Below are 12,684 nucleotides of genomic sequence, written 5' to 3'. Positions count from 1 at the left end.
CCAAACTTCCCACAGCCCCACTTCTATGCTTCATCTGAGCAGAACTGTCTCAGTGCCTGTGGCCTTGTGCATTGTAAATATAAGGTGACCCAAACTATAAAGGTCCAGTCTAGACAAGACTAGCATCTTAACATTAAGGCTAGTCTGTGCTGGTGCCGGAGTGTTTTTGTTTGTTTGTTTGTTTGTTTTGTTTTTTGGTTTATTTTAAATCCCACTCTCAGTGGAATTTTGACCAATGCCATTCACCACCCCCCAACCCCCCCCCCCCAAGACTCCACACACTGTGGATGCTACATTCCCATAATATTTTCTAATGGGTTTAGTTACTTATATTTCCCAAAATGTTAATAATTGAATCATTGAAAACCACTGTGAGACAGACAAGGATAGATAAATGGATTAATGCAATAAATATGTCACACAGCGCTGCCTGAGCAGCCAGTACACCCAAGCGCTTCATATCTGACAACCTGATCCCGTCCTGTTGAAAGTCAAAAATGCCCTCTCCCTTGACTTTTTTGTTTGGTCCCGCAGGCCTCATCGGATTTCAGTCCCAATGCACACCTTCAATCTAGTGTATTTACTCTAGGGTCTTCTAGAGGAGTTGTCGCAGAAGTCGCCATTCGTAATTGATGCTGGAATTGGAAAAAATGGTATATAATAAAGGTTTTCAACAGTATAGAGAACCACTGTAACAGTTTGGTGCACTCCCATTGATCTCAAACAGACTCCCACAATTTGAAGAAAGACTTTGGCACTTTCTCATTCATACATAAACTTTGAAAGGCTGCACAATGATGTGTGTTAAAGCTCCATTCAGCTTCAGTCAAGCCAGAGAAGAGGATAAAGTAATAACAAGTGTTATGTAACAGGTGACCTACTGAAGGAAGGAGTGGCAGAAGGAGAATCATAATTACCTGTGAAAACTTTGAGTGACCGCCATAACAAAAAAGAGGAATGCCTGAGAATGATATGAAGGGGAGAGCTCAAACGATTTAGTTTATTTGCTTGGGGAGAGATGGACTGAGAAATTATAGCGATGTAAACGAAAGAAACTTAGCTGGTTATATCTATGGTAAGGTTCCATTGCTGTAGTGCAGACTCTCAGCCCCTGCTTCTCTGGGAGGTCTGTTGATTGACAGTGTGGAGCCTCCAGTCCCTACTGGAGGTGAAGGAGGGGGTGGAGGGGACAGGCATACCTGAGCTATGAGTCACTACTCTAGTTCAGGAAGTTGGGCTTGTGCCTCCCCCCTCTACCTGGACTGGCACATGGAGGCACAGTCTGTCCAGTAATGCTGTAATTAGGCCTGATTTGTAGCTAGCAGGGTGGGGCTAACACCACTATCAGACCTGTCATTTGCCTGGCCAAATGAGAGAGATGGGGACAATAGACAGGAGTGGCAGGCTCAGACGAGAGCTCCGATTTCCAATTGTTCTATAGGTTGTGTGTAGACAGGGCCTTTACAACTGAGTCTGTCGGGTCATTTCTGAGTTTAGTTCTGCGTTCCTGTTGTATAACGTATTGACAATGACTGTTTTAACATCAGTGACCTTTATGTAACTTCTGAATGCAAACGTCCTGAATTAGTATCCTGACATAAAGACAGAGTAGAGCTGATCTGTAAATCAGCCTTCATGTCAAAGTATTTTCAATGTTTCAGTCCATATCAGACCATGACATAACTGGTGCTCATAAAAACCCCATCCAGCCTACTGTGCTTCAGACGTTACCTTAGTGAAGTTTATACTCCATAGAAATCCATTCAAATTGCACCCTTAGACTTTCTATACACCCTGAAACTTCTTTGTTTAAATCATCATATACAACAATTGTCTGTTGTAGATGATGTGTTGTCTGTGTTGTATTTATTGCTGGCCCAGGTACAACGGCCCCAATCCCTGCATGTTCAATTGCAGTGCATGTTCAATTGCAGTGCATTGCTCTACAGATGGACATTTAATTCTCTTGATTAAAAAAACAAAACCATGCATTTGTGCCAGTAGTGAGGTGTGGTTTAATGCTCCCAGTCATGTTGCTTATGTGTCAGATCTGGTGTGAATTCTAGGTTGCTCTGAAATGCTACATACATGTTAAATATTTAAATTTGTTTGTTTATTTATATATTTTCATGAACTGACTAATGTTACATCTTGGTTTTCCTCAGCTATGTGGTGAATATGGGTGTGATTGACAAGCTATACGGCTGCTTCCTCTATGTGCAAGGACCGGTCGATGAGAGTCCTAAAATGTCTGCCTTTCTGGAGCAAGCTACAGCACTCCTCCATGCCATGTGCAAGTTGTGTTTTGCTGTGAACGGCCGGTGAGTGGCATCTCTATCTCTCTTCCTGTCTCTCTCCCATTTCCTGATGTGCTATAACACAGATACCAGAATGTCATCAATCACTAGTTGTTCATCTAGTTCCATCTTGCTCATTGTAAACTCCTGCTTTCAGCCCACCCACACACACGTGTCTGTGTATGTATGTTTGTATGTATATGAGTGAGAGTGTGTTCATTGATGGAGGCTAACTCCATGAGCCCAAACTCTAAGGAAAGGCTGGCAGTGAATCAACTCTATATTTCTTCCCCCCCCCCCAATCATAAAACCTTTGATGTCTAGAACACTTGTAAAGTGTAATTCAGAAATGCGTGTCTGTGTCTGCAAGTGTTTATTGATATTGTTAGGTCCGTCTCGGTCATGTTGACCAGTCCTGCCCTCGCTGATGTGCCCAGCCCTGTACATGTCCAGCTGCTGTGTGCTGTAACACTGTCCAGCTGTTTAACACCATTCTCTCCCTCTCCCCAACTCCATGTCACTAAATATCTGTGAGAAACCCCAGCAGCAACAGCTCTCCACTTTTAATAGCTCCACTCCACAGTGCCATATTATAATCAACATCCTTCTAATCCAGCCATCTATATCTCCATACAACCATTATTCACAAGGTGGAGAGCCAGAAAGTCATTCCAGGTCGAACGTGGTCTGGATGTTTTGAAGTGTTCCTACTCTCTGTTGCTCGCTGCGTCGTGGGATTTGCTTGACATAGGGGGGGTCATGTAGCTACACAGTTGCTAATTTCCACACTCCACACTTGGTTGACTTCAAGTAACAGCATGCACAGTGGGGTAACATCCAGAGGGCAGGCAAGCCCTTGTTCTTTAACTCTACACCACAGCGTGCGTTGATGTGCTATACTAATAATTACCTGTCATGAGCTGATTTGTGCTCAGTGATGGCTGCTGAACTGTTGCTGTATGATAAGATGCAGAATTATCTTCCACAGTGGTTTGTTCCAAATTTAAACTGCCACGTTTTTCTCCCTGGTTAACTGTAAACCAGGCAGACAATAGCTGCATTAGCAAAGGTTTAGCTGTAAGCATGGTTGAATCAGGCAGGCTGATTCAGGGTTGGTGAGCAGGCTCAAATTGCCACTGTCAGGCCTTCACTTTCATCCCACATGCTGGCTGTTTCCCAATAAGGGGATGTGGAACCTGTCATGCAGAGTCACAGTGAGAGAACCGAGCCTTTGTTCCCTCACACAGACGCTAATCCTGAGTGTCTGCACAAGTTGGGCTACATTGAGAACTGCTTTAGGATTTTGACTCTTATATGTACGCTAAGCATTTGGATTTGGGTGAACTGATCCAAGAACAGCTTTGGAAGCTCAAAACTGTGCACTTCTTTTACTCAATAAGGTGCATGTTTGTTGGGCCACTGGGTTCTCAACATCAAGATCCTGACATTATCTTTAGTGTCATTCCAGGTACACATTATCCCACTGTGCTGATCTTGGAAATACTCCTATCCAAATACTAACCTCTGTCATTAGAGAAATGGCAAAGCAAATCTCAGATCAGCCTGATAAGGAAGCTTCACTGCTGCCTGTATAATTTGTGACTGGGGTGTGGAGTTACCAAGCCTGTTAATCCGCCCGGCGTTGTCCAGGCTAATACACAAACATGCTGTCTTAAATCCCGTAAGATGGGCTGTAATTAAATGTGCTGGAGCGCAGCAGGGCCTGAGACAGTAGTTTGTATTGTAAAAGCGGTGCATTGGCTGTGAAAGTGCCTCGTTGGTTTCCAAAATTTCATCGCTTCAGCTTTTTTTTTCTTTTTTTTTTTTTTTTTTTTTTAAAGATGTGGTGCGTTTGTATTGGAGTGAATTGGAATGTAAGCTGCATTGCTTACAGTCTTGACGTCTTCAAGTGCTAGTAATCATTGCTTTGTCAAATGAAACTCTTCCTCCTCTTCCTTTCCTTCAACATTCCTATTATGGATCCTGGTGGCAGATGTGTAAAACATTTGGACTTCTTTGTAACTAGACAAATCCGCAGTTCAACTACTCCAGTGCCGAGTTCTGAATCCTACGGGACTGAACATGACCAGTTAAGCTTTTCTGCCCTGTAGGCGTGCTGTACAGACAAGCTTTGCCCCGTTATTTATATCCGAGTGGACAGGACCTGGCCTAGCGAGTAAACCTAGAAGCCGCAGGGACCAGACTTCCCTCACTCCCTGCAACCTAGGTCTTTGACTCTCTGCGGTTAAGAAAGCAGCCGGCACCTCCTTGGGTTATGAGACATTGAGCCGCTTGTCAGAGTCTCCCTCTCCAGCTGCCTCTCACCACTCCAGACATGGTGAAGAGCTGTCTCACATGTTTGGCTTTGTTTGAAAGGACTCTGGTTCAGATGGATGGTACATAAACAAGGGGGAGTTGGTTCTGCTGGCCTTGAAGTTTTGATACAATGAGGGAACACCTTAGCTGAGGAATAGCAATATTTCTTCCCCCATATGTCAGCCAAATGTTTAGAAATATAATTTTTATTCTTTAACAAATAGGCAACCAAAGTTTGTGTGTATGTGTGCCTATATCGGTGCGTATTTCTGTAAATGAATGTCACTGTTTGTTTGTCTTGGATCTGTGTACGTGTATGGGAACATGTGTCAGCGACATACTTTCTTTTCAATGCCCATAATGCGTCTCTCAGAACCCTTTCTTTCCCCCCCTCAACTCTTTCCCAGCTCCTCCAGTATCTTTGACAATAAGCGGCAGGACTCTACTGGGCTGACAGTGCTGCTACAGAACACCGACCTTGTTGGCGTGCTGCACATGCTGTATTGTATCCTGCTGCACAGCACCGTGCCTGAGCCCCAGTCTGGCAGCATGGCGTCATTCCAGGAGCCCTACAGTCCTGCTGTGGTCCAGGTGGCACTTCAGGGTCTGCGCTTCCTCAACAGCTTTGCCCTGCTCGACCTCACTGCCTTCCAGGTACTCTCCCAGTAGTGCTCTGCAGGATAGTGCCAAACCTTTAAATGCCATACATCAGCATGCAAGTAAGAATGCGTGATAATACTGGTACTATGACAGTCAGTCATAACACATCAGATTGTTGCATAAGATAAAGACATTTTAAACAATATACTGAAGAAATCATCATGGACTTATGGGATCAATGTGAGTATTCAACCAGTGTTGACACATTGACACATTTTTTCAGTTTGTACTCCAGAGAGAGCAGAATTGTAATTGTGCACACAGCAGAAACCAATTCCTCCACGTTCTGTTCATTCTAGTGACGCACGATATCAAATATACAGCCAATATATATGGGCCGATGGTGATGGATGGTTTTGCTTTCATATTATTGGCTACACTTTACACCCCACTTACAAGGTTAAACAGTTATTCTTATTTCATTTGCTCATTTTATTTGCTTTCCTCCAGGTGAAAGTGCAGTTACTTTTTATCTGACAGGCAAACTCTTCGATTACAGAAAAACAATTTCATACAAATGGGAATCGTCAGCCTAACATTCTGTATATTCATTTGCATTTAGAATAACTCTCCTCAGTTTCAAATAAAGCCAAAAAGTCAAATCACTTCTTACTTTAAAAAGAAATCAGTTTCACATTCTTTCCCATTAAACTTTGAGTAGCTGTACTCAGTTACAATGTCTAAAAGAGAAGGCACCTGTTTTTAATCTAAAAGCTGTGTAGCGAAAATTTATCCTGATTTAATGTTTACTATATATGTATAGCCGGTAAGGGGTAACCTCTTTTTTTCCCCTTTTGATTGACGTTAAACAGTCAGCACCAACCATTTGGTAGGTCTAAACTGTGTTTTTTTTTTGTTTTGTTTTGTTTTGTTTTTTTTAAATTACCAATGCGGATTATTGGCTAGTTCCTATTTAATCCTTTTTTTTTTAATTGCGAGTGTGGAGTTCATCCCAGGTGCCATGTATAACGGTCAGTCTCTGTGCACTGCCTGGGGAACGGTGTGCAGCACTGTAAGATGCAGCTTTATGACGTAAGAGAGGGTGCGTACACCCTGCTGTCCATCTCCGCTATGAGGTTGGGCTCACTGCAGCCACACTGTCTGGCCAAAACGGTGTTGCAGGGCTTGTTTTTCTTACGCAAAGGGCAAGGCCACAGATTTGCCTTGAGCTAGCGGACAACATGCCATGTTGAGCCCATCCCTCAAGCAGACATTCCAAACAGTGGGGAGAATAAAAAATGATGTCAAAACTCTCCGGGGTTTGTGAATGGACTAGTGAGTATACCTGTGCTCAGGAATTCAGGCAGTAGATTGACCAGCAGGGCTAATGATCTGACCACTGTTCAACGCTCGGCACCACTGGCAGGAGATCAGTATTTCTTCCTAGAACAAAGAGAACCCAGTGGACATAAACACGCTTGACCCCTGACCCCAGACCAGTCATGTTGAAGACTTCGGGTCAGCTATGTGAATGGAGAGCGGCATTAAATGAAGCCTGTCCGGTCGTACGTTAGCCGGCCTGATGAAGAGAAAAGGACGGATTCATGACGGTAAATCACCATGTAAACACTGAGGCGTGAGGGAGGAAATGCGGGAAGTGTATGAATTATTTTAATGGGTTTCAGTAATTACTCACACTTAGTGAGTGCGTGTGTGTGTGTGCAGGCTCCTCTTCCCTGTCGTCTCCGTCTTGTTCCTTCTATATTTAAAACAGCTGGCAGTCAAAGCAACCCCGCCAAAGTTTTATGAACATTTTAAATAATGCTGTTTTGGGACCTTAGTTGTAATCACCTTGTGGTTTACATTAGCACACAGAGCTGACTAATAGGTTCATCGGAAGAGCTCAACCCCTCCCCTTTCTTCTGCTCTGACACCAAAGAGTCTCTCATTAACATCCCATAGCACTGTTCAACTACTTCTGTCTGATATCTAGCCACTGTAAGAGAAACTCGTAATGGTGGCCTGAGTGTCAGCCTTGTGTTCTACATACTGCAGTATTGCATTAGTGTGATGCTAGTAAGAGAAGAGCCTCAGGTGAGATCAGGCTCAGGTAGTGTTTAACTGATTTGTTGCAGTGATATGTGGCATGTAATGGAGATTATCGCAAGATGATCACACCAGCAAAAGTACTCAATGTTCTGCTCTCATTCTGGTAATTAGCTGTATTTGCTTCATTCATTCCTCTTTATTGTGGACAGAACTGTGGTGGATCCAGAGCCTATCTCAGGACCAATGGGTACAAGGCTGAAATGCACACACTCATTAACACTAAGGGCAATTTAGCGCAATGGTCTGTAGTTTTTGGACAGTAGGAGGAAACTAGAGAACCTTCAGGAAACCTATGTAGGTATGGGAAGAATGATGAAAACTCCACACAAACATTAATGTGAGCTCAGAATGGTTGAACTGGTGACCCTGGAGCTGTGAGATGGCAACACTACCTACTGCACCAAGAATGTCAAAAAGTTAAGGCCCGTTCACTCCAAGGACAATAACTTGAACGATAAACATATAGTTCTAAATATAAAAGAATAGCAGAGTCCACACTATAACGATAACGGCACAGAGAAACGATATCGTTGGAATCACTTTCAGAACCATTTTTTCATCCAGCTGATGAACAATAAAAACATTGACAGCCAATCAGAATCTGTCCTGCTTTAAAGAGCTCGAGCATTTAAAGCAGCAGACGACATAACTGCAGCGCACGCTTAGAATAAACGGAGCGATATCGTGCGTTGGTGTGGACACTAATATAGTTATTGTTATAGTTATCATTCTTGGCGTGAACGGGTCTTTAGACTTACCTGTGTTTGCATTAGTTAACCTGCAGCTATTGAAGTTACATGTTAGTATATATGCATGTTGTCAGTGTAGGCATTTGAAGCTGCATTAATATGAAATGTGTATGTAAATCCTACATCAGCCCTGTTACTTTGGCATTATTCAGGTATTGTTGTTTGTGCCTGCTTACTCAGACCTTCCATCCCCAACTCTCACACCCCACAGCTAATGTCAGTAGTCTCAGTGCTGACCCTGAGGCGCTTTGTCATACTGACATGTTTAATAAATACTGTCTGTGGCTCGGCTGATAGCATCTCCTCTATAGGGAGACTGGGGGGTCTGGAGTGGGACCTCTCTGTCTCCAGAGCTGTGGAAAGACTATCACAAGTCCTCCTCAACAACCCCAACTTGTTTTTCATCCACTTTAAAACACTAGTTATCTTCTTCTGCTCTAAAATGTACCATGTGTCTTGTACATAAACAGTTTAGAGTAGTCCAGTTAGGTTCAAGTACGAGTAGTCCTTTTAAACTGATGGTCAGGTAACCACTGACCTTTATCTGCTTCCTAATTTCATTTGCCTTGTTCTGATCTTAATAAACATGTGGTGATGTGTGATCTGTGACTGATGCGCTTGAAAATGATTACTTCTACTATTGTTGCTGTTTTTCAGTCTGTTTTGGGAGCTGAGGGATTGTCTCTGGCCTTTAGACACATCGTGAGCTCTCTGCTGTGGTACTGCTCACAGAACAGCTCAGAGGAACTGCTGCATGAGGTCATCATCTGTGTAGGCTACTTCACCGTCAACCACCCGGACAACCAGGTAAGCATAGTGTGGACTGATGAACACAACAGGCTATTGAAGTTGTAAGAAGAAAAAGCCCATTACCATTACAGTTCCCGGTGGGGGTCTGTTATAGATCTAACATTGCTAAAAGCTGGCAGTTTATTATTGTTTATATGCAAGCTGTTTCTGCTTCCTGATGAACCTGAAAATGTAAAAACACAAATGGAAAGCTGAAATCGGAAAAACTGAGAGTATGTACTTTAGTACATTTACAGCTTGTGTATAATAATAAAAACCAAACAACATATCAGGAATAAAACACAGCAGGCCATGCTCTTGTAGGAAAATAATCATTGCCAGGATGGAGTGTTGTGGCCTGATGCAAAGCAGAGTGACCCCCCCCCCCCCCAAAAAAAAGAGAATTATTTTCCTATAACAGCACAGAATGAAGTGTTGTATTTCTCTTGTACCACAGCAATTTGCCAGCAGTTGCCATTATTAATTTAATAATGAATGGCACTTTGTGCTTTTTAACCATTCATGATATATAGCATTTATATGAATGCTATATTGAAGCATATGTTGGAGCCAGGCTACATGATTGCATGTCAGTTTCTGCCGTTTGTCTGAAGGGCCTTGAATAAAAGTATTTTTGTTAATCACTAACAGAGTTTATCTCTTTAAGCACAGAAATGAAAATAAAACACCAGGAGGACATCAGAGTCACTGTCTAACTAAAGCCTGTCATCTAGCAGAGTCAGTCTATGGAAGTTTATTTTACCCTTATTTTGCTAACAGAATCCGATAAAATCAAGCAAAGGAGACCTGGCCAAGAAGTTTGCTTAGTTTGACTTCTGATTAGATTTGGGATTTTCTTTCTTTATATATACACACCCATCAGCCATAACATTAAAACCACCTGCTTAATATTGTGTAGGTCCCCTTGTGCTGCCAAAACAGCTCTGACCCGCTGACGCATGCACTCCACAAGACCTCTGAAGGTGTGATGTGGTCTCTGGCACCAAGTCCTGTAAGTTGTGAGGTGGGGCCTCAATTGATCGGACTTATTTGTCCAGCACATCCCACAGATGCTCGTTGGATTGAGATCTGGGGAATTTGGAGGCCAAGTCAACACCTTGAACTCTTTGTCATGTTCCTGAAACCATTCCTGAACAATTTTTGCAGTGTGGCAGGGCATATTATCCTGCTGAAAGAAGCCACTGCCATAGTGAATACTGTTGCCATGAAGGTGTGTACTTGGTCTGCGGCAATGTTTAGGTAGGTGGTACGTGTCAAAGTAACATCCACATAAATGCCAGGACCCAGGGTTTCCCAGCAGAACATTGCCTAGAGCATCACACTGCCTCTACCACTTCTTGCCTTCTTCCCATAGTGCATCCTGGTGCCATCTCTTCCCCAGGTAAGTGACTTACATGCACCTGGCTGTCCACATTATGTAAAAGAAAATGTGATTCATCAGACCAAGCCACCTTCATCCATTGCTCCATGGTCCAGTTCTGATGCACACATGCCCCATTGTCTGTGGCTATGCAGCTAGCTGTAATCCACTGTGTGTTCTTCCACCTTTCTATCATAGCCAGCGTTGACTTTTTCAGCAATGTGTGCTAAAGTAGCTCTTCTGTCGGACCAGACAGGCTAGCATTTGCTCTCCATGCGCATCAGTGAGCCTTGGGCCCCCATGACCAAGACCTGCTGTTTTGCAGATGCTCTGACCCAGGTGTCTAGTCTTCACAATTTGGCCTAAGTCAAAGTCGCTCAGATCCTTACACTTGCCCATTTTTCCTGCTTCCCAAACATCAACTTTGAGAACTGATTGTTCGCTTGCTGCCTAATATATCCCACCCCTTGACAAGTGCCTTTGTAACAAGAAAATCAATGTTATTCACTTCACCTGTCAGTGTTTTTAATGTTATGGCTGATCAGAATGTGGGGGTGTGAAATACATAGATATTTCATATTTATATACATACAACATATTATTTATATATATATATATATATATATATATAACAATACAAACGATGTGAGATCAGTGTGAGAAACATGTGAGGCCAGTTTGAGAACAGTGTGTGGTTTAAGTATTTATACAGTACTTCACTTCTAATATCTAAAAAAAAAAAAAAAAATGTGGTTAAAAATGGCTGTGTGTTTCAGCCCGTCAGGCACTGTGTTGTTGACGTTAATCTTAAGGATGTCGGCAAATGTGAGTCATTTTAAAATGACCTTTCTGTGATCAACAACTGTCTTGTATACAGGTCATGGAAAAAGTTCTGGAAATGTCTTGTCAAAAAATATTTCCTAAAAAGAGTGTGAACGCTGAGACAACAGAGTTGCCAGGTCTGGTAATATTTTCAATGCTAGTTGTAGTTGAAAAAATTACAAAAGTGTGTGTGTGTGTGTGTGTGTGTGTGTGTGTGGTGAAGGTACAGTTAAGCTTCTGTAAGCTGTTTATTAGATCATGAGTCAGATGTGCTTTTCTCCATACAAACACCTGATACAAATGCTGAATAATGTAGCAACTATGGCACCTCTGTGCCATGTTCTGCCCTACCGCATGGACAGGCTTTGTGGTTTTATTCTTGGCATTCAGTCTGCTCCTTGTTGGAGTTTTAGCAAGAGACAGAACATGCAGGCGTGGATCACGTATCAGTGAGGTACTATATGGAGCTTCCTGCCAGATACATGACTGTGACAACACTTCACTCACTCCTCCAGGCTTCAGTTGTGTGAGTCTCCTGAGGATTGACCGTCCTCATGGGGAGGGTCAGAGTCCCAGCAATTTATGGGCTTATTACAGATTCTAATTTAAAACATTTTTGCTGTTAATTAAAAAAAACTGCCTCTCTTTTTATTGCAGTTCAGTTCTCCTCTGCCACTCCAATCCAATTTAATTATTTTGATGTACGCAATTAGCATTCGTTGACCATTGTTGGGCTGATTTGCATATTATATTGGATAATTGAATGAGGGCTGATGATTGAATTAAAGGGAGGAGTGACAGATGATTAGGCTTTGTGTTCAGATAGGGGGAAAGTTAACACAACGACCAGGCTGGGGAATACACCTTTTTGCATATTCATGTATTCCCAGCCCACTTTGCTAATTTGAAAACTGCTCTGTGGGAAAGTCTTTAAACGTTCCAGGACACAAGCTGGCTTTCTATGTTGCAGTTTGGCTGAGCTTCATATGTTTATTTATTTATTTATTTATTTATTTATTTATTTATTTATTAACTATTAAAAGAATTCCACCGCTATTGGCAGATGAAAGAAAGAACAGAATGTTTTATTTGAATTTGCACAGTTTCTCAAACACTGTTCGGCATTCAGTTTATGCAGATCACAGTGTGAAATGTATGTTACTCTTGTATTAATCTTTAAAAATCTGACAGCTGAGATGCTTGGCAATGGCTCAGAGATTGCTGTGTGAACATGGGACTTCTTGTGCAGTATAAATGATGGGTTTGCCTGGGCTGTGGCCTTTCTCAGGCTAGTGTAAGCACAGGCAGAACACAAAGGCGGCGCTGACCCCAGACTCCTGACTCAGACCACTGATTCAGTGCCAGCACACCCGCCTGTGTTTATACGTGTCCGTCTGAGAAATAATACAGCTCATAACAGCAGCACAGGCTTTGAGGAGCTATGTGCATTGTATACCCTGCCTACTCAGAGCTTGCGTGTGCGAGTGACATATATACTGTGCTGGTGGCTGTGAAGTGTTTGTATTCAGGTCCCATAATGGCTCATGTTTGATTGTGTCTATGCTTTAAGACTTTACATGAAAGCTTGCCATTTGTCAAGCTTCTCTGGTTCTGATTGGAG

At 42.6% G+C, this 12,684-nt stretch overlaps 1 protein-coding gene across 6 annotated transcripts in view; it reads left to right on the top strand.

The window, feature by feature from the left end:
* The window catches only part of scaper (S-phase cyclin A-associated protein in the ER), a 95,623-nt gene that overhangs the window by 76,459 nt on the left and 6,480 nt on the right, over window positions 1-12,684 (top strand). For all 6 annotated transcript variants that reach the window (XR_008387772.1, XM_053642446.1, XM_053642445.1 and 3 more), the window contains 3 exons: window positions 2,166-2,321; window positions 5,021-5,267; window positions 8,729-8,878. Coding sequence is in view for 5 of the 6 variants with exons in the window: in XM_053642446.1 (XP_053498421.1) it covers window positions 2,166-2,321; window positions 5,021-5,267; window positions 8,729-8,878 (553 nt within the window). In the remaining variant the exon portion in view is untranslated. The remainder of the gene's footprint in view (window positions 1-2,165; window positions 2,322-5,020; window positions 5,268-8,728; window positions 8,879-12,684) is intronic.

The sequence above is a fragment of the Ictalurus furcatus genome, chromosome 14, assembly GCF_023375685.1.
Source record: "Ictalurus furcatus strain D&B chromosome 14, Billie_1.0, whole genome shotgun sequence".
Taxonomy (NCBI): Eukaryota; Metazoa; Chordata; class Actinopteri; order Siluriformes; family Ictaluridae; genus Ictalurus; species Ictalurus furcatus.
The sequence above is the reverse complement of the archived record's forward strand: the minus strand, read 5'-3'. Positions and strand labels throughout refer to the sequence as shown.